General features: G+C 29.7%; 1 protein-coding gene across 2 annotated transcripts in view; it reads right to left on the reverse strand.

The window, feature by feature from the left end:
* Window positions 1-23,043, reverse strand: part of LOC107448390 (uncharacterized) — a 57,209-nt gene that overhangs the window by 13,857 nt on the left and 20,309 nt on the right. The window contains exons 1-2 of one of the 2 annotated variants that reach the window (XM_016063561.4): window positions 15,834-16,003; window positions 2,455-3,313 (exon numbers count right to left, since the gene is read on the reverse strand). In XM_016063561.4, coding sequence (XP_015919047.1) covers window positions 2,455-3,313 — 859 coding nt within the window. In that variant the 5' untranslated portion in view covers window positions 15,834-16,003. Of the gene's footprint in view, window positions 1-2,454; window positions 3,314-15,833; window positions 16,004-23,043 lie in introns of those variants that run through there. The other variant, XM_016063562.4, reaches the window with a different exon arrangement.

Here is a 23,043-nt window from a genome sequence, read left to right on the forward strand (position 1 = left end):
ACGGAAGAGGCAGTGTCTGTGTTTGGGGAGGCATATCCTTAGGAGGGCGCACATACCTCCATGTCTTTCCAAGGGGAACCGTGAATGCTCAGGTTTATCGAGACAACATCCTTGATGCTTATGTGCGCCCATATGCCGGGGCAATTGGTGATTGCTTCCTGTTACAGGACGATAATGCAAGACCACACAGAGCTCGCATTGTTGATGATTATCTTCAACAGGAAACAATTACTCGCATGGAGTGGCCAGCTCGATCCCCGGACTTGAATCCTATCGAGCACGTTTGGGATGCTCTAGGGAGGCGTGTATCTGCCATCAATCCGCCCCCTCAGACCCTTGCCACGCTTGCAACTGCTTTACAAGAGCAATGGCTCTCACTTCCTATTGAACTGATAGACCGCATAATTGAAAGCATCACACATCGCTGTTTGTGCTGTATTGCTTCTAGAGGCAATCATATTCCATATTAAAGGTACTTTTTCTATTGCAAACCGATACTTCCAATTTGTTTATTTTATACATGTGCTAATTTCTATACTACTATTAATGTCTGATAATTTCTTTTTATGTTGTTTAATACCTTACTATGTGTTGTATATTGTGGGTAAGTTTCATAAAATTCCATGTGTAATTTCTTGAGTTATCGCGATTTTTGTGAATTTTCCTTAATTTATGATAACCAGTGTATATATATATATATATATATATATATATATATATATATATATATATATATATATATATATATATATATATATATATATATATATATATATATATATATATATATTATATGTAATATATAATTAGATTTGGTTAATTTAAATCAGACTGTGGAGAGTCAATATTTGAAATGTTGGACTCCAATTCCGGACATTTCTCAGAGCCAAACCTCTGATTCTGACATGTAATACATTTACATTTTTACCCAATCCTGGGAAAGAAGTAATATTATTACTTATGTTGATTTCAAGTTCAATTGATTTAACGATTTTTTTAAAATTGCATTTAATGTATTACCATTATAGTTAAAGAAATAACTTTTAACAAATATGTATTTTTAAAGATATTAAAATTGTGCAAAATCATTATCAGAAAAGAGCTCGATATTTTAATATCTCGCATAAATAATATCATTCTATTAAAGAGTGTATGTTTATAAGAACTCGGAATTCATCACAAATAATACATTAACTTAATTTGTATAATTATCATTTAAATTAACTTTGCAACTTAGCCAAATAAAATTCATTTTGGATTTTATGAATTATTCGTTTCTCGATAATCTTCTCGATATTTCAATAGTTTCAATAATTTAATGTGCTTTTTTCAATAGTTCAATCTAACATAGACTCATAAATGTTTAGATGCAATTAACTAATTGTGTGATAATTTAAACAATTGCAGAAATATTTATTCGAATAATATTTTTGTTCGGGAAGTTTTAAATATTTATCTAAATAATTTTCAGTCTTCTTTTCTTCCTTTTACTTATAGAACTTATTTATAACCGTCGTTAAACAACAGACTCAATTTTGAGTTTACGACTACCAATGCTCAACACCGTAGCCTTGTCATTTTAAACCCAATCCAGAAGACAAGGGAACTCCTGCTTTAAGTAGTGGAAGAAATTTGCCTTCGTGGAAGACTTTTTGATGGAAATTAACCCACATTTGCGTTATAAAGAGGAAAACCACGAAAACCTCCGACAGTTAGCTTAACTGCAAGGGGACTCCAACCATGATCCGTCTACCACTGACGATATTTTACGTCAACACTGTTTTCGGGGAGAGCCGGATACGGAATTCGTACGACCATCCATCGCTTGTATTCGAACCCGGGCCACCTCATTGGGAGGCGAGTGCTCCATCCTCTGAGCCACCATATGTATAGGACTTTTTATTTTAATTTTATATCCGTCTGAATTTTTGGGTTTACGACTACTAATGTTAAACTCCGTAGCCTTGTAATTTTGAACCCAATCCAGAAGACAATGAAACTCCTGTTTTAAGTATTGGGAGAAATTCGCCTTGTGGAGGACTTTTTGATGTAACTAACCCCCATTTGCGTTATATGGAGAGGAAGACCACTAAAACCTCCCGCGGTTAGCCTGACGGCAAGGGGACTCTAACCCGTTATCCATCTACCACTGAGGATATTTTTATGTCATTATTGTTTTCGGTGCTTGCCGGGTGCGTCGGAATTCGTATCGACCAGCCATCGCCGAGTGTCGAACCCAATCCACCTCATTGGAAGACGAACGCTCTATCCCCTGAGCCGCCATACTTATAGGACTTGGTTTAAATTACCGGAGTAGAGCAAATCCAAATCTGGCTCCACAGACTTGATTTGCATACAAATTATCGTCAGTAAACAATAAATTGCTGACATTTTTAGTTAACGTAATTAAAAAAGACTTTTAAGTAATAAATTCCAAAATATATATATACTAACTTCCAACTGAAATAGTTCCTGTTCTTCTTTCAGCCATTCTTTTCAGTACTTCCCGAAAGGCTTTTTCTTGCAGAGTTGTTAATTTATTATCAGTCAGATTTAAACTCTTGAAGACTTGGTTTTGAAACGCTCCTTCGGCAATGTACATAATTTTGTTGTTGTTCAAATTTAGCTGGAATTTCGAATTCCCTTCTATTGCGGAAAAAGCCAAATTGTTTAAAACAGTTAATTTATTATATTGCAAATCTAATGATTCCAGATTAGTGAGAAATTTGAAAGCATTTGTTCCAATGTGATTTATCTTATTAAATGAGAGATCAATTTTTCTGATTTTATTATTGAACGTTTTACCAAAAGCTTCATCAGGAATGCTTTTAAAGGAGTTGTATTTCAAATTGATAAATTCCAATTTTGAAAAAGCTGACAATTCTTTAAAAGGGAATTTTTCGAGATCATTGTGAATAATTTCAATTCGTTTTAGAGAATCTCTAGAACTGTCAAAAAACTCTTTGCCTATTTTTTTAAGAGTGTTTTTTCTCATATAAATGTATTCAAACTGCCCAAAGAGAAGAAACTCTAAACTCTGAATTCTAGAATTCGTTAGGCTGAATTTACCAAAAGGAATAAATTGTGGTATAGATCTTGTTGCACTAATGATGCTTTGGATTTCAATTATTTTGTCACAATTAAATAAAAGAAAAGTTTGTGGTCCATTACAAGTGCAAGGAAGTATTCTATTAGAAGGAGGGCATTGTTCTTCCAAGTAATAAGCTTCCAATGTGCTGTTTGAAGCATCGTCACCCTTTCCCTTTTCCACAAGAATTAAGATGTAAATTATTATTGAAGCAATTTTTTTCATCTGAAATAAACAAAGAAGACATTTAAGTAATATTCAAAGCTCATAGCAAATACTCATAAGAGAGGTTTCCAATAATCAGGGTGCAATCATCAGAACCATTCAGATTTCATTTCATAATGGATTTAATTTATACAGAATACTTAATATGTAATGTAATATATAGTTCGTTCATCAGGAGTTGGCCCTTGGCTCCACTAGGACGAAGAGTTCATTCCAGCTCAGGGAGTAAAAGGAGAAACGTCTCCACCCTTAAAATTGAGACTACCCTTAATGCGCAACTCTTAACCGCGAATTCTTTTTCAGTCACTAACTTCGCTTCGTCATCTGCTATTGTACCTTTCATTACTCTAGCTAATTAAATATATTAAAGTAAAATGTCTCAAAAAGGACAAACTATTCACTCAAAAGAGAGAAATATCATCAACTTTGTGAAATATTTAATGGTAAAAAATACACATAAAGGTTGCGAAATAAATATTCTTTTTATACGATCGTAACCTTGTTTAGGATTGTTCAGATCCTTCTCCTAAAAATGGCAAAATAGGATACCACGTGATTAAGGTAGAGCCAAGTGGCAACTCCTGGTGAACGAACTATACTTAGTATGTATTTATATATCTTTCAACACATTAGGGATCAGACATTGATATTTAAGTAACAAAAAATTTTTATACTCTAATTAATCATTATTGAATTTAATTACAGCAAAGAGAGATTAAAATATTCTTTAACTTATACGTTTGAAGATAAAGCTGTCTTTAGCAGGTGCAAATGCATTTCAGTTTTCATGGTTCGATTTAGAAATCATGGGCTGTCGTGGAGTTCGCTGTTCGTAACCGTCGAACAAATGTAGAGTAGACCTCACAATTGTAAAACTCGTCTATTCAACGATAATTTCATACAAAAAAAATTTTTATAGCTATTATTATTTTTTAAATTTAATTTAATGGTCAAAAAATTTCCTATAATAGGGTCTAAAAATTTTTGCACCATTTAAAAAAAAAATTTCCTTTTAAATTACTAAGTCCGAAATATGAAGACAATCAATCAAGTAGTTCTTGAGAAATAAAAAATAAAAAAAAACGACTCTTTGAAAGTTGATTACTCAGAAAATATTCAAACGATTTCATTCGAATTTTAGATTTTGTCACTCTAAGTTACATTGTTTAAAATGAGGTAAAGATAGTATACATCAATGCATTCAAATATGTTTAGCCATTAAATTAAATATTAAAAAATAATTATTAAAATTTATTTTTTCATGAAATTAAATTTGTATCAATGAATTTTATAATTGCGTGAAAGAAATTTTCGATTTTCTTAAAAAGTTCCCGAGATATAGCAAAATACGTAAAATGTAAAATACGTATATTAAAAGACCCAAACATTCGATCGCTCTCTCTCCGGACTAAACTTTTGCATCCATATTTTCCAGATTGTAGGTAATCCTCATAAATCGATAGTCAAAAATTCAAATCCGTCAAATAAAAGGTGTGTTTATCCACCGAAAGTACGTTTGTGTGTCTGTTTCTTCAACTTCATTAATAGTTAGCACTAATTAATTAGCATATTTGATGTCAACCTTTTGAACTATTAAATTTTTCTTATGGGACTGAGTGTCTGATTTATTATAATACCTGACAGGTCGAAGTCTAGGAGCCCCTTAAATTTCACAGATAATGTTCTTTTTTTCCTTAAGAATTGTCTTCTAAATAATGGAAATAAATACAAACTTAAATTTACTCAATATATTCTAATTCTTTTATGTTATAGTGGAATTGAGGCAGTTGTTTTAATACCAACTTTTAAACCAACTCAGAAGATAAATGAACTCATAATAAATGACAAACTCATTATCTTTTTTTTCTTCTTTTTTTTTAAATAACACTTACATTTGGCATAAGTGCAAAACAAATACTTATCGTGAATATTTTATACTTGCACTTTGTTTGGCTTGTGGATTTGTATTGTGTGAACTGAGATTTGTATACAAGTCAGACAAACGTTACTGGAATTTTAACTGGGTACAGCTGCATCGAAAGTAGGTGATGCATCTCCTTTTGTAATAATAAGGTGAATTGAACAATCCAGATGATCTGGATGTTTGCAAGCAATACTGTGTAGGGGAGAATGATTAAAACAAAATTTGAGGTCAAGGTCATTCTAACATCAAAACACTTTTCATTTCATTATCAGTATTCAGTTTTAGTGATAAAAAATCTTTGCTTTATATAAGCCCCCGTATCCTAGAAATTTTTCATTATTCCTAACGTTAAATATTGTCCGTAGCGGTAATGTTAAGATATTTTTTAAAGGACAGATCAACGTATTTGCTATGATAAAAATTCATTTTTTATTAAAATAAGCATGATTCAAACGAAAATTCAAATAATTACCAACATTGTTTGGTGCGAGTAAGAAAACTTATAGTTCACAATTCCACATGTCACTAACTGTTTTTGTCATAATTTTTTAGATCATTCGAAACAGGATGTTCTGTTCTACCAAAATCAATGGGTTTTTTTTTTAATCTTTCAGATCATTAAAATGAAACGTCATCTTGAGAAAAATGAGCCTTTTCGATATTTCCTTCTTTTTGCTTTTAATCAAGTTTCTCAGATAGCAAAATCTGTTCATGACACTTGCGCTGTGTACAGAGAGAATACCACAGGTGAAAGAATCACTTTTGATTGGCATGCCAAGTTTAAAATAAAAAGTTTGACCCCAACGATACACCTCATTCTGGTCATCCAGTTGAATTCGATAAAGAGTGATTAAACCTTTTGCGCAAAAATTCAAATCAAACAATAAAGGACCTGGCAGAGAAAATGGAATGCTCTCCCATTTAAAACTTTCAAAGAATTAAAACAAGCGGAAACTTTTAATGTTAGCCAGTTCATTAACGTGAGAGAACTTTGATTCTGAATTAACTACAATGTTTAAAAAAAATTAAAAAAAGAACAGTAATACCTTTCCAACAGGAATAGCAAACTTTTATTCAATCAAAGAACTAAGAGTATATGAGTGCTTAATACTTGGAAAGAATCGATAGTTAGATTTAACAACGGTGCAACTATTCATATCATTAACTAACGGCAATTGAACAATAAACTCAAAAATTGGAAAAATATCTTAGAAAGAATTTTCACCATTATCTAACTTCATGGGACACAAAATTTAGTATTGCATGGATCAATTAAAAAATTGTATTAACCCAACAATAGTATTTTTTTTTCTTCAAAAAATTGTGGAGCTTTTAGTAAAATTCGACCCAATAGTGAAAGAATATATTCGAAAAATTCAAAATAAAGAGATTCGTTTACAGTCCTTAGGAAGACACATTCAAAACGAAGTTATCGAACTCATAAGTAAAAAGACATTAAAAAAGAAATCATTAAAAAATTAAAAGGATGTCAGTACTGTTCACATGCACTCCTGATCTTTCACATACAGTGGCAAATGTCAAGTGTAATGTACAGTGCAAATATTTCTAATTTTTGTGAACGCAAGCAACTCTCCTAATAAAGAAGGGAACTAATTGATATTTCTGAACATTTATTAGGGTTCATCCCTTTTAACAATAGGACATGTAAGGGAATGACAGAGGAAATTCTAACAATTAAGTCTTATTCTGAATTAATATACTCTTGTAATTAATAATGTTAATCTAATAATTACTGACTTAATATATTCTTGTGTTAAAGCAGTTACATTTTTAGTGCATCATTTATGCAGCTTTTTTTCAGCATGGATATTTTAAAGACGTTTATTAATCCTGAAGATTTTACTTTGAAGTGTATGAGAGACATAAAATAGGCTAGTAGGACTGATGCTTTAAAACCCTTGAGACATCAATTTTTTGTATCCGTCGTTGAACAGCCGACCCAATTTTTTGGGTTTAAGACTACTAATGTTCAACTCCTTGTGATTTTGATCCCAATAAAGAAGACAAGGGAACTCCTGGATCAAGTATTAGGAGAAATTTGCCTTCGTGGAGGACTTCTCGATGGAACTAACCCGCATTTGCGTTACATGGAGAGGAAAACCACGAGAAACTCCCACGGTTAACCTGACGCCAAGGGGACTCTAACCCGTGATCCGTCTACCACTGAGGATATTTCACGTCAGCACTGTGGTCGGAGCAAGGCGGATACGGAATTCGTATCGACTAGCCATCACCGGGATTCGAACACGGTTCACCTAGTTGGAAGGTGAATGCTCTACTCCCTGAGCCATCGCAGCTCTTGAGACATCAATTGAATAAAATTATCGAAGGCCTGGTAATTTTTTGTTTGTTTGTCATTTAGCTTACCATAACGACAGCAACAATAGCGTAAAAATAATCAGCAGCAAGCTCCTTATTAAAAGATATAGGTAATTTTAAGTTTTTAATATGGTTTGACGTTTTGAATCACGTAAACATAAGTTGGCACAACGTTCCAATAAATTAAATCTTATCCAAGCAATTTCCACATCGGAAATGTTATAAAACCTTTTGAAAAATACAGAAATGAAGAAGGATTTCAAAGAATGAAGCTGTGCAAATCACCAAAAAATTGGATAGTGATTTTAATTTTGTGCTGACTCGGGTTTGTCTTTATTTAGCTTTGAATGTGACAATGGTGTGAGAAAAAACGTTTATTGATTGTTTTTACCTAATACGGTTTATCAACCAGAATTCTATATGCGCCAATTAGGCCAACCTTATGAGGCCATTTTGTTCCTTTTAGCATACATACTGTAGCTGAGGGGGCTGATCCGTCAATCTTATAATCGGCTGAACAGTGTTGACACCACAATATTTATTCCTTCAATGCATAAAGAGTTTCCGGCGTCCTGCACTCTTCAATCGGTGACTTTGGGCTGTTAGAATACGAAACTATGCATAAATAGCGCACCACCCACGGAGCTCCAATGTCCATTTGAAATTTATTTTTATCATTTAGTAACTATGCTACTTGTAAATGGTTATAAAACCGTATAGTTTTGTATTCATGGTGTTTTTACCGTGCCAGTTCTAAACGGTTTCAAAACCGTAAAGGTAAAAAAAAATATATTCCAAACCATAAACTTTATGGTTAATCGGATGCTGCCGGTTTTTTAACCTTAATTTAAGAATAAAATTTGTAACAGTGTTGTGAAAATACTGGAAACGCATGAATCATCGAACTCTAGAAATGTATAGACCAGCATAGGCGTAGCGTGATGGGGGACACACTTTTTGTTTTTGGAAAACTGTTTGTTTAGAAAAGTTTTATGCATACATTTATATATAAATATACAAAAAAATTTACATAAATATACATACACTGAAATATAAATAAACTTACATTTATGTATAAATATACATACGTATAAACAAATATGTATATTTTCATAAAACTTAAAATAAAAGAACAGTTTCTTAAAAATAAAAAGTGTACCCTCCTCACGCTACACCTATGTAGACCAGGATTTCTTAGACCTTTTAGTGTGGGACGTTATAGTGTTTACAAAAATTTTGTGGACACCGTAATATTTAAGAAAATCTTGTGGGACCCCATACGCATTGCGCAAATCCCACACAAGCGTGAGTAATCTATCAGTTTCTTCATTTGTTATGTAATATACTATTGCAATTTTAGGTCACTAACTTTATTTAATTTTAAGACATGGAACAACGTGAAAATTTTAAATAAAAGTAACAAACTTAAAAATTATAATTCAATAATAAAAATAAATTCAGTTATTCAGGTAAATGCAGATACATTGTGTAAAAATAATTGGTAATTGCAAAATAAAAATGATAAGTTACAGAAATATCAAAATTGCTAAAAATTTTATCGGCCCTCACTACAGGTTTCGGGACCCAGCCTGGGGTCATGACCACCGATTAGATAGACTTTAGTATAGAATCTTTATTTATTAAAGACAAATAGAAGGCATGCGGTCTATTACTGAAAATTTCAATAAGCGTTTGCGCCCCTGCAAAAGGCAATTATTTTAAAACCAATTAAATTTATTTATTCGTAAAAGTCTACTTTTATTATTACTTGTTATATTTTTTTCATTTGTTTATTTTTAACAAAATTATATTAAAAATTGCTTGCACGGGGGCTTTGCGGCATCCTGCATAACTTTCATGAAGTAAATATTGTTTTGCCATTGAAATTTGGAAAAAATTATGCTCTTTATAATAATGAAAAGAACTTTTAGTTTATCTAAATGAAAGTATTACAAATGTGTATGAGTGTACAATGTATATAAATTTCAGATATAAGTGAATGTTTTTTTTAAAATGCATGAAATGTGCGTATTCCAAATGCCTTTTGTAAAAACCTTCTCACTAGTAACAATCTTGGTCTTTTACTTATTGTTGTTTTTTCTTTGTAATTATAAGCGGTTTAAGTATAAGAAAAATCATATAATAACGAACTAAATAAAACTTATATTTTGATGAATTCTCTTTATTATTCAACATTTATCGAAACACGCATTAATTATTTTATTTCTACATAAATGTCATTCAATTTTAATTATAAATTGAGATATTTATTCGTATTACATTATGGTTCAGTTTAACATCATTATAAGGTTTTATTGCTTCGTATGGTTTAATTTAACACCACGATGTTTCCTGCCTATTCAGGATCATGGTTCAACCTAACACCATAAGATTTCCCTAATATTTGAGTATATGTTTCAACTTGGCACCAAAATAAAATAGCAGCGAATTCGCACTACTCTCAATCTTCATTTTTTATTAACTTGGTAAAAAAAAATTATTAATTATTTTTCTATATAAATAGGTACAGTTTGATCAAAATTTCATAAATTTATATTTTTAGTTTTATGATAAAAAATTCTGTGTTAAAATACAATTTTTTTAAAATTGCTATAATAATCTTCTTCTCTATTCGCTAAATTTTTATAATTATTATTTTTTTTCCTTTCTGTTTTAATATTAATATATTTTAGTAGCTTTAGATATTAGTTTTAAAAAAAAAATAAACATACCGTAAACCGGGGCGAGTCTGCCCATTTTTTCAGTTTGTCAACTTTCAAGTGGTCAAACTTTTGTAAATATTAAAGAAAAAAGGCTTTTAATAGGTGTTTCGGAATCGCTATTTATCCCTCTTTAAAGCTGTGAAATCGATTTTAGAAAATATTAACAGTTACGCTGTTACTGTATATTTTTATAGAACTGCTGACAAATCTCTCGTATAGGACGAGTCTACCCATTCTACTAAAATGAATGTTAACATTGTAAATAATCAAATTTTACTATTAAATTGTTATTTTAGTTACTATATAGGATATTTATGAAGTAAAATTCATAACTTTATTATATATTCCATTTTTTTATTCATAAAATAACACAAATTGAGTATTTGATCGATTATCAGATTTTGATCACAGTTTTGTTTTTATAATCATTAACATTATAAAATAACATTTTTTTTCTGATTACTGTTGATAAAAATAAATTAAAATTAATATGAATTTACAATTAAATAATTAATAAATAATAATAATTAAAGATTATTAACAAAATCGAAATTCAAACATTGGGAATCATGAAAAATCCTTTTCCCATTCTTTTGGGAGGTAATAATAATTTATAAATAATAATTTATTTAACTTGCATTAAATAAAAAAAGTTAATTTTGTAATATAAAAATTGAAAAGATAGGTAAAATAAACATATTTTATGTTTACATTTATATTTAACCTATAAATTTTCTTATTAATGATAAATTTATCAATGCAGAATTAAAGTAATATACTCAAATTCATTTAAAATGACTTAATTTTAATATAAACAAAGTTCTAAATTATATTATTATGCTTTATTAAAACTAAATACGAATGGGTAGACTCGCCCCGCGAATTCTGGCTTTTTGTTTACAACAGCAAAACTCACATTCTTTTTGTTTTTTTTCATATAAAATTAATGTAATCTTAGTCTTAGATAAGTTTATCACTTAACCAAAGTGAAAATAGTAATAATAATAATATACTCACGGAGCACCAACTAAAAGTTTGCTGATTTTCAATACAAATCTCTCAAAAGACGTTTGAACAGGTCGGTTAAAAAGACACCAAATAAATAAAAACGGATCAAACTACTACCGCGCCATCTTCCTTAGAGTCTGAACTAAGTCCTCCGTCGGTAAAAATTTTTTTATTTGCAATTTAAAATAGTGAAAAATAAATAAAACTAAAATGGGTAGAGTCGCCCCTGGATGGGTAGACTCGCCCCGGTTTACGGTAGTTTAATAATGAATTAACAACAATTAGTTTTTATTTTAAAATTCTAAATTTTTGGCAAGATGCTTCAAATCCGTAGAATATGAAGGAAAAAAAATATATGGTATGAAACTTTATTAAACCATCTTTCATGAGTTACTCACTAAAATTAGTTCAATTTTTTAAAAGTACCCAAGATTTAAAAATTGTAAATTAAAACATCCATATATTGACGCTTCAATAATTCAAATATTAATGTTTCTATCATCAATACTCTAAATTTTATGTAATTATCTATTAATATTTTTTTTAAATTTTTGAAAAAAAACAAAATTCAATAAAAAATTTTAGGCTCATTTCTTAAATTATATTTACTTAATATTTTTCTGATAAGTTATGTAAACATAAATTCTGCATAACGGATATTAATTTAAAATACCTCAAGCATTTTATCTACAAGACATTTTTAGTAATTGCACTTACCATTATTTAGTATGTAAAATATATACTATTTTTATTTGCGAAGAATACAATGGATTAACAGTTATTCTAGGCATAATTATTATAAGGTTTGTTAAATTTAATGCATACATAAAGTTGGTATAGAACACTTCAACAGTTTTTTAATCTATCATAAAATAAAGTTAAAGCTGTTATAAGTATAAAACTGATCATAAACTGTTAAGTATAAAACTGTTAAGAAGACAAGTAATTCTTTTAGTTTAAAAAATTCATAAATTTTACTATGATTTCCAATGCTAGGTTTTTTTATTTTCACTTTTGTATTAATGATGAGTAACTAAATGATGAGTAACTATAACTAAAAAATCAATACTAACTTAAACTTGATTGATTTACTTTTCTTGTTCAATATGTATTAAAAATAACTTCTTTTTTTTACATCTTTCATTTTTCCTCTTTAGTTTGATAGAATCTAATTTAGTTTTTTTTTTTTTTCATTATCAAAGAAATCGACATAAAACCATCTTCATATTTAGAAGAATCAGTTGTTTCATTTTTAAAAATGCAAAACACCAAGCATCTATTTGTACCACTTTCTTAGCAGGAATATGCACAGTTAATTAGCTGTAAGTCTATGCAATATTTTCTAAATTAATAATTTTTTATTATGTATTACCTTTATAGCAGTATTCATTAAATTATATGTTTCAGTTATGATATTTAACTGTTCTCTAATTGTTCAAACAACGTGCATTAATTTACAAATTGCAAATTTACAAATTGCAGGGAATTATTTCTGGCCTTACCATTTTTGAGAAGAATAGATTGTCATAGAAACTAAACTGGGAATGAATCTTATATTTTCTAAATGAATAAATTTTATTTTGAATAAACTTTCAAAGTTGTAACTAAATTTCAGTTTGTTTATTTTTTAAATGGCATTTATAAATTTACAGGTTAAATTTTTAAATTTACATAAAAATTTGTATTTTAAAATTGATATAAAAATAATTTTATTTATAATTTAGCAATATGTTTAATAGTTTAAAAACTTGTTTTGAATGTCTGTTTACTGTATAAAATGAATGAGCGATTTTCTTATTAAATATATGATTTATAACACAGACTCTTGTTTACGGCCCTAATCAAATGAGTTTTTTTTTAATTAAATTTTCACTTTGTTTTTATATTTATATCAAAAAAGTATATATCAAGAATATTAAAATGAAATTAATGTTTAAATAACAATAATCGTGTAATTCAATTTATTACAGAATTCTTTTCTTCTAATCTGATCGAAATCGGGTCGAAATCATCGAAATCCTCATTAATTATCTTTTAGGTCTGAAATGGGTTAGGTGAAAAGAAGGAGACTCATTGACGGTTACCTTACTAGGAGCTCATCTCGTGATTGACAGTTAGTATATACAGCTATAGCTCAACAAAAATTAATTTTTCTAACAGTGAAAGTAGAAGTTCTGAAAATTGTGTTAATTAAAGCATCTAATATTTCTACTCAACTTAGATTTTGTTGGAGAAAGTTGAGCAAAATCGGACAGATGGTTAAACCGGCACTTTTGGATAAATTAAACTGTTGCCATTTATTAAAAATGCACGCGAAATTAGTTACAAACAATCGCCATATTATTTAGAGACAAATGAAAGACAGTGTAGGCTATTTCTTTGTCATCGCCAATATTTTGAAGAATTTGATTGGAAAAATTGTGACTATTACACCATTTAATTAATTCGGTAGATTTTTAATGCTTTAAAATTTATTCTCACTAAGCTCAACATCTCATTAAGCTTAGTTTGCAATTACTTTAAATTATTACAATGGTGTTGTCGAAAAAACCAAAACCTGCCTAGTCCAACAAAATTCGGGCAGTACAAAAGACACTAAGCTACAGGCTAAGCCAAGTTAAAATCTCAGATAGGTTGAATGCAGGGATGGATACATAAAGCCTGTTGCAATGCATAGAAACATGATCAAAGTTTCATTTGTGATTTCTTTTCTGAAATTTGATTAACTTCTAAAAGTTACAACTACATCAAATTGAAAAATATTTATGTCCCTCGATTTTAAAATCCTTGTCTGTTTCTCAGTCACAGTATTAATTATTATTATTTTTTCCTACTTATTTATTTTTTCGTTATTCCATATATCCACGGATTTATTATCTGACCAGATAGGATAAAAAACGAGTAATTTATAAAAAAATTTTACATTAAATGATATTTAATTTTAGAATTAAAGGTTGATTTTTGATTCAAATACAAGTTTAAAAATATTATTCACGTAGGAAAAAAAAGAGAAAACTTAAGGAGACGGTTTTGTTAACCTTTCCCTTATTTACTCTTCAAAGTTATTTGATTTTTGGTATTGATTGATTTAAAGATACTTTTTAAGTAAGCATTTTTTTTCCAACATTTAGATGTTTTTCGTTGCGTTAGGATAAAAAAAAAAGATCATATTCTTAAAATAATATCGGGATATTTTTGAGGCAACAATGGGATAACAAATATCCTTTTGAGTAGTGATTATCGAGAAAATAATAAATATGGAAGTAGCCATACATGTCGAAAATTTTGAAACGTGGCTTTTTTTCTTTAAAATAATAAAAAAAATCGGTTAGGAAATTTCTAACGCATGAAACAAATCAGAACAATTTCTTGCTATGTTTTTTTAATTTTTTTTTCTTTCTGAAAGGATACTAAAGTGACAATGTTCAACAATTAAAAGAGTTTTTAAATTGCACTCGTAGTCTTGAAAGATGATTTAATATTCAAATCAAGTCATTTAACTCACTTATGAAACTTGAACTAATTTGCCTAAAATAAATTCACTCTCATTCTTCACTCCCATTCTTCATAAATGCAACACTCTGAACTAATTTGCCTAAAATAAATTTCTAACTAAACAAAAATTCCATTTTTTTTATTGACCAAAGGAATTAGGAATAAAACTATGTGATTTCAAATTTATTTCACTTAATAATTTTCCTGTACTTTTGAAATGAAAAGGATTTTTTTTCTTTAAATTGCATATTTTTTTAATGGCAGTGTAAAAGAAGAGATTTACTTTTCAAATCGTTTTATTATCAAAATAATAATTTTATTATAAAATATTTGATACTAATTCAGTACATTACTAATTTGTTTAACATTCTAAGCAAAATAAATGAAGAAAATGGAGAAAAAAATTTTAATAATTAAGATCTTTATTTTTGTGCAAAAACTCAAAATCGCCAGTTTTTTTTATTATAATACCTTTAAAAACTTTTTATTAATAAAAATGTCAATATCAAAAGACGAACAGAAATTTTCTTTACTTTTCAGTCAAATGTATTTCTTCGAAATTTGTGGATTTTTCAGACCCCGAGTCCACTTACAGGAGAGTTTTTCTCTTCAATAAATTTTATCATTAAAATATATAATTTAATTTTTATTTTCTAATAGTATATAATTTAATTAATATTTTCTATTAGTCCCATGTATTACTAATTTGTTACAAAATAAATGAAGAAAATTGAGAAAAAAAAAGGAATTTATAACAATATAGGTCATTACTTTTGGGAAAATTAACGAAAAATTGCAAATTTTATTATTAGATCTTAAAGAACTATTTTATTGATAAAAATGAAAATTTTAAAAGGTAAACATTTTGTTATCAAGCATATTTTTTCCAAAATGTTATGGTTTTAGAGTTACGTTTCAGAAGGGTTTTGCTCCTCAATCGATTTCGTTCTTAAAATAAATAATTGGAGTCTAATTTAATAATTTTAAACATAAAAATAATTCTACAATTAATGTGAAAAAAATAACATACTTTTAGATTCAGAATCAGAAATCATTTATTCCGTGAGTTCAGCACCACATAGAATGAACACGTCATGTTGAACACAGAACAATAACAGCGCACTGCAATTGTATGGGAAGCACACGCATATATCGAGGTTAACCAATTGAAAGGACTTTTTTCATTGACTCCCCTTTCTCTCAATGTCGCCTATTTTATTTCCTAAAGGAAACTTTTTATACATATTACAAAACTGTACTTCACTTACAAACCTTTTAATCTGGAAAAAAAGATAAACATATCTTTCCGACATAACAACTTTCGTTCAAATTATCTGAACTATAAAATTAACACAAACTCGTTATCCAGGGTATTGTAGTTGTCATGGGAATTTCAAAAATGAATTAATTAAATGAATTTTGTAATTTTGAAATGAAATTTGATTGAGTTTTGCTATGAAATTTGACTTGTTGAACTCTTAGTGGTTGTATGTCGGCTGCCAAAGCTTTTTCTCTGTTACAGTTCTGTTCTTAATCTGTTCCTAGGTCCTACGTCTTGTCTGCACTTAACCGCAGTGAACCATACTGATCTCATAATACTGAACAATGTTATCAATAGGCTTTGGATTTATTTAAAATAATACTTTAGAATTGCTTTTAAGTGTAACACCGTTTTTGCTTCCGAAGAAATATTTTTTTCTTTTCATTATTCTGCATATTATATTTTTCTTACAACAAAAAAATAATTCTGAGTAGTATAACAACTACGCATAAACTTAATACGACCGCAATATGTTAATTGAAATACTGGTTTGTTAGTCTCGTAAATTTAAGTATGTGGTCTTGAGACATTTAGCTAAATGGCTAATTTCTTATCTTATGTCTGCAACCAAAATTAGTCTTCCAACTGGTAAGGACTAAACAAGATAAATATAAGGACCTAACCTTTTATTTTCTGAACCCTATGATAAGTATTTTGAAATTAACCCACTAATGGATACAGTCCTATAAAAAATTAAATAAACAAGAAAAAAAAACGCCGATTGATCTGTATGCTTTTCTAAAGTGTTTTTCCCTTCTAATAATTTCTAGCAAAATTTCTTATTTAGGAAAAATACTTTTTGGCGTTTTAAGGTATGTAGTTGAATGTAGTTTTTCTCAGCTTAAAGTTTACATATATATGCATTAAAGCTAAATTTAAAGCAAGCAACTTTTTAAATTTAAAAGAATAAAATTAGATTAAAAAATAGTAATGATTTTAATAACTAGTAAAATTATATTTTATTTTATTTTATAACTATCGTTGAACAACCGACCCAATTCTTGAGTTTACGACTGTTACTATTCAACTCCGTAGAATGTAATTTTGAATCCAATCCAGAAGATAAGGAAACTCTTGAATCAAGTATTGGGAGAAATTTCCTTTCGTGGAGGATTTCCTGATGGAACTAACCCGCATTTATGTTGCATGGAGAAGACCACGAGAACCTCCCACGGTTAGCCTGACGGCAAGGGGACTCTAACCCATGATCAGTCTACCACTGAGGATATTTCACGTCAGCACTGTGATCGGTGCAAGCCGGATGCGGAATTCGTTTCGACCAGCCATCGCCGGGACCGAACCCGGTTCACCTCATTGGAAGGCGAACGCTCTATCCCCTGAGCCAGTGTTTCCCAAAATGTGGTACGCGTACCCCCAAGGGTACGGGAACAGTTTAGCGGGGGTGCGTGCTCTTATGCGATGCAACAAACACGAAAATTTCAACAACAAAAAAACTTTTAAAAACAAAGCTAACCATGAAAATGTACGATTACGTATTTTTCTATTGGGTATTTTTTGCAGAGTTAACAGTTAACAATTAGTGGTGTCAACAGCCGGTTATGATTTTTGACTTTTGTAAAAAAATTTTATAGTAAAAAATACATTAATTTTTTTATTAGTGGTACACAGTGTTACGAAAAATTTAGAAAGGGTACACAAAAGCAGTGGCGTACGCAGAATTTTTTCAAGGGGGGTGTTCATAATTTTCTGAAGCTACTAAAAGAAATTCGAGTATGTAATAAAGCACTATTATTTCCCTAATTTAGACAGCTAGAGAGTTTTGACTTTTATTTAGACAGCATTGTTTAGTTAAATTTTGATTTGATTTTTTAAGTTTAAGAACATAGTTTAATATCTTCTCGCATGTAATATCTTCTGAAAAAAGTCCAATGTCATATGGGTGGGAAGTAACATTTTGAGGGCCACTTTCACATTCATCAGATTTTGTTATGCTAGAAACGTTTTCTTCAACGGAAGTATTACATTTCTGTACAACAGAAAAACTTACATTGTACTCCGTTCCCCCTTTTGTATAATTTTTCACCGCATCTCCAAAATTCTCGAATTGTCTCAAAGACGGCAGAACGTCTAAGATTCCAGAATCATCGCGTAAAGACCTCGCGAATGACAGCCAGTCTCGAAAACTATCGCGACTGGCAGAACAGAAAGGAACCAGTCCATAACAGTATCACGTGAATTTGGTTTCAAAAGTACAACCCTATTATAGTAAATGTTTTTTTCAGTATTCTGAGAAATACCGTGAGATAAAAAGGTAGGCATAAGGCAAATAAAAATATATAGTCTTAAAAAATAATACCCGCATAATTTCTACTAAAATGTTTATTTTTGCCATTTTGTCTGAGCTCAAGGGGGGTGTTCAAACCCCTAAACCCCTCCCTTGCGTACGCCACTGCACAAAAGTCATAAGTTTGGGAAACACTGCTCTGAGCCATCGCGGCTCATATAAAATTATAATAATTTTGGTGACTTTCAGAAATTGTATAACTTAGTTACAGGCCTATTAGACCTAAGCGATAATCAGGCCCAAACAACTGGGTAATTATTTTTACAAGAAACCGTGTATCAAGGTAAATCTTTTCTCGTTTTTATTAAGATAGTCTTATGAAGAGTGTATTACCAGTTGGCACGATCCATGGCCATAACCAACATTATATCTTTGCTCTAAATTCAGTTCATTTCAGTAAATTAGTTCTCAGGTTTAACTATGTGATTTTGATCTTCAGTATCTCGTTGAAAATTTGAAACCAAAATTAGTCTTCCAACTAAAGAATTTTCATAAACTAGAAACCGCGAATCTGAGTAAATTTTTTGTTGTTTATTTGAGGATTGCTTAGATAGATTCTCTTATTGAAATGTGTATTACTAATTAGCATGTTTCATGACTATGACCGACATCATAACTTAACTCCAAATTTATGTCTTTTCAGTAAATTAGTTATCTGGTTTTTTAATTTAAGTTTCATGACATGATTTCCAGATTATTTACATTCGAATGGTCAACTGTAGCATTTCGTCATTTATTTGAATATTGCTTCGATACTCTTTTGAAGTATGGGCATTGCCAATTGGTGCCGTTCTTTACCAACTTGATAACTTCAGTACAAATTATCTGAACTACCCAAATTCATAAAGTATTGTAGTTGTAATCCGAACTACAAAAAATAAATTAAGGATACGAAAATAGCCTCTATATATGAAAAAAATCTGGGTGCTTTACACTACAAAAAATAGATAATAATGCCTCTGAAAAAGCTATTACGTAAAACTCACGTGATGAAGATGATTGTTCAAGAGAACTACATTTAATTTCATGTAAATTGATTCACTGATTTGTTAGTATTGCAAGTAAAGAAATATGATTTTCAAATAGTAGCATTTAAAGGGCTAATTCTCCCCCATCTCAGCGAGATAATGGGTATCACAACCGTTCATTTTCCTTGGGGGGGGGGAGGAAGATAAAAATACACAATTAAAAATTTACCTAAAGTTTCCATCGAAAAAAATAAAATTTCTTTCATCCGTTACACATCAGCATAATGATAATTTTAAGGAAAAAAAGTTTTAGCTTGTTTTTAACTTAGCTGATTTAAATAAATGATGATTCATGAAAAAAAAAATTTTTTTTTTTGGTTGATTGGTTGGTTCCAATGCCACTTGCCACACGGGCAAGCCTGCTTGGTGAAACCGAGCAAATTTAAGGCAGAGTGTGCGATTCTTGTTTTTCAGTGGCACCATCTATGGCCAAGAATTCGACTTCTGCCACACCATACGTCACACCTGTTTATAAGATGCACCCATTCATACACCCATTCATTCATCCACAGATCGTAATTTTGATCTGAATCAGAGAACGATCGATCTCCAATCTTGTACTCCCAGAGGTATTGATTTGTTATGGGAACATGGAGGACTTTGCGACTCGATAGAATTTTAACGTGCATCAGTCACCAACTACACCGGGAGTCTTCGACCGGTGGGGCTCGAACCCACGAACTCTCGGACATGGGCCCAGCGTCCTACCGACCAGGCTATCCCGGCCTACATTTTTTTTCTTCATATGTCTGAAATACTAAGGGGGTCTTTCAAAAGGTTTTTTATTGAGGGGATCATATATTATCCCTAACCTTCCAATGACGTCTATCTTTCTATTCCTTCAAAGGTACTTCAAAATTTCAACAAAATTCGCCAATTTTAACAAGTTCCGAAAAGTTTATAAAATTTTATTTAAACAGTAGCAGTTGCTTCAAATAGTTGTTTTTTTTTTTTTTCTTTTTAAATTAAGGTTTAAAGTTTCCTTTTTTGACGTTAAATTTAAATAGAGGAATAGTTATCATAGTGGTGGAGAATCTATACTAAAGATATTGCGTAGCCAATATTGTTGGCCAATTATGAACTGACAACAAATAAAGAAAGTTTTAAAAAAGTACTCTATTAAGATCTATATATATTTTTAAAAGGCAAAAAATTATAACAAAAAAAAGAAAAAATCAACTAATTTTATAATAGCTACACTAATAATGTAAAACTTAAAACTAGGGAGCAACACATATTCTATTATTTAAAAACAACACACAAATTACTTAAAAACGTGAACAAACTTTTTACAACTAAATTTGTAATTAAGAATTTAAGAAATAACTTAAATGACAAATACTGAGTGTAACTTTTCGGAAAGGGTTTACAATATATTTATTCATTTTTTTCTAGACGTAGAAATGCAGGATATTTTTAAATAATAAAACATGAATCACGTATTTTAGTTTATTTTTTTAAACTAAGAATTATAAAAAATACGTTAAATGTTTGAAATATTGATATAGTTCATCACATCTTTACACTGGTAAGACATTTTGAAAAGATTCTTGTTTAGAGGCATATTTTCACATTTTAAGCTACTTTTTTTATTTTGAGTCATTATTTTAATTGAACTTTTTCTACAAACGTTGCTTTTGATGCTCTCAACAGCTTCTGAAATTATGTTTTAACTGAGTTGAGCGGTTTAGCAGCACAGTACAGTTTTTAGGTAAAAGATGCTTATTATCTATCCTTGAAAAAGGGTGCTGATGATAAAGATACAGTATTAAATATGTGACCTTTCCAAATTCTGTGTTGAAAAACACTAAAAACTGTGCTATTTCAAGTTAATACCAAATCGAGTGTAAACTCCAATAAATAAGAAAGCTTATACCAAGATCAGATGCATTTACTCCATTTATGAATCATTTTCGCCCACTTGGCATACGTTTGAAAAACAACATTCGTAATTTATTTGCATGGCAAAATTCAAAATTTGAGGGAAGTAAGTCGAATACTTCCTGAGAAATTAAATTTTAAAAAAGTCAGATTCTTAACATTTGATTTCTCAAGAACTATTTGACTTATTTCGCTCAAATTTTCTATTTTGCCTTGTAAAATTAGATTTCTTAAAATGATGTAAAAAAATTTTTTATACTTTATGACTCAAAATTTCTCCAACAATTACGAAATGAAATAATAAAAAGTAAGAAATAGTAGCTAAAAGTTATTTTTTCCATGGAATTATCTTTGGATAAACGAATTTTATAATTGTGAGTAAAAAATTTTCAATTCGCTTTAAGAGTTCTCCGGATGTAGCGAAATACGTAAAATGAACCGCCTTCCTGACCCTGAATAACTATTGATATAATGATCACATCTTCATGTATTAAGACTCAGCCTTAATGGTTCAAAAGGGTGACCACAAAATTGCTAATTAATCAGTGAAGCCGTTATTTTAAGTTTTGAAATCAGACACAAAAATTTACCTTTTCTTGAATAAACATACCTGTTTTCAAAAAATTCTAATTTCTGACTCCCAATATACTGAGATTTGCCACAATCTGGGAAATATGGTCTCAAAAGTTTGGTCAGGAGAGAGCGGTCGATAGTTTGGACCCCCTAATGTTAATTTTAATTCTTGCGTATTTCGCCATAACTCGAGCACTTTTTAAGCGAATTGAAAAATTTTGCACCCAATTATAAAATTCCTTTTTCTTAAAAGTATTTCATGCAATAAATAACTTATAGTCAATATTTATTGTTTTTTATTATTTCATTTAATAATTGCTGAAGAGATTTTGAATTGTAAAGCATACAATTTTTTTACTTCATTTTACAGAAAGTAATTTTTCTTAAAAAATACAAAATTTGAGAAAATCGGTCGAATAGTTCCCGAGAAATCGTATTTTAAAAATACGATTTTTTTAAAAACTTCATTTCTCAATATCGATTCCACTGATTTTGCTCAAAGTTAGTAGTTTTCCATATTAAATAACATTCTTTAAGGTAATGTAAAGAAATTGTATACCTTACAATCAAAAATTTTTTCGATTAAGAATTTCAGCTATTTAGGTTTAGAGAGAGAAATTAAAAGTTTGGACCCTTTCATGTTTATTTCACTTTTTGCGTAATTCGCTCTACCTCGAGAAATTGATAAGTGAGTCAAAAAGGTTTTTGCACACAATTATAAAATTCTTTAATTCGAATATATTTCCAAGTAAAATAATAATTATTATAATATATTTTATCTAAGGAAGGGAATTAAAATTGTAAGGTATTACAATTTTAATTCCCTTCCTCAATATGCTGGAATAGTTGGAATGAAATTGGTGGAATAAAAATAATTAGTGTAATAAATGAAACTATCTTTGAATTAACGAATTTTATAACTATGTACAAAAATCTTTTAATCCGTTTAAAAATAGCTCGAGATTTAGCGGAATGAGCAAAAATGTGAAATTTATGTTAAGGGATCCAAACCTTTGACTGCCCTCTTATTTAAACTACTGAGACCATACTTTACAGATTGCGATTAGTTAACATCCGTATTTTGAGGGTCAGAATTCCAAATCCGCAGAAATAAGTTACGTTTTTCAGAGAA

This window comes from Parasteatoda tepidariorum, chromosome 11 (assembly GCF_982258835.1).
Source record: "Parasteatoda tepidariorum strain Cologne lab strain chromosome 11, Ptep-v5.0, whole genome shotgun sequence".
NCBI classification, from domain to species: Eukaryota; Metazoa; Arthropoda; class Arachnida; order Araneae; family Theridiidae; genus Parasteatoda; species Parasteatoda tepidariorum.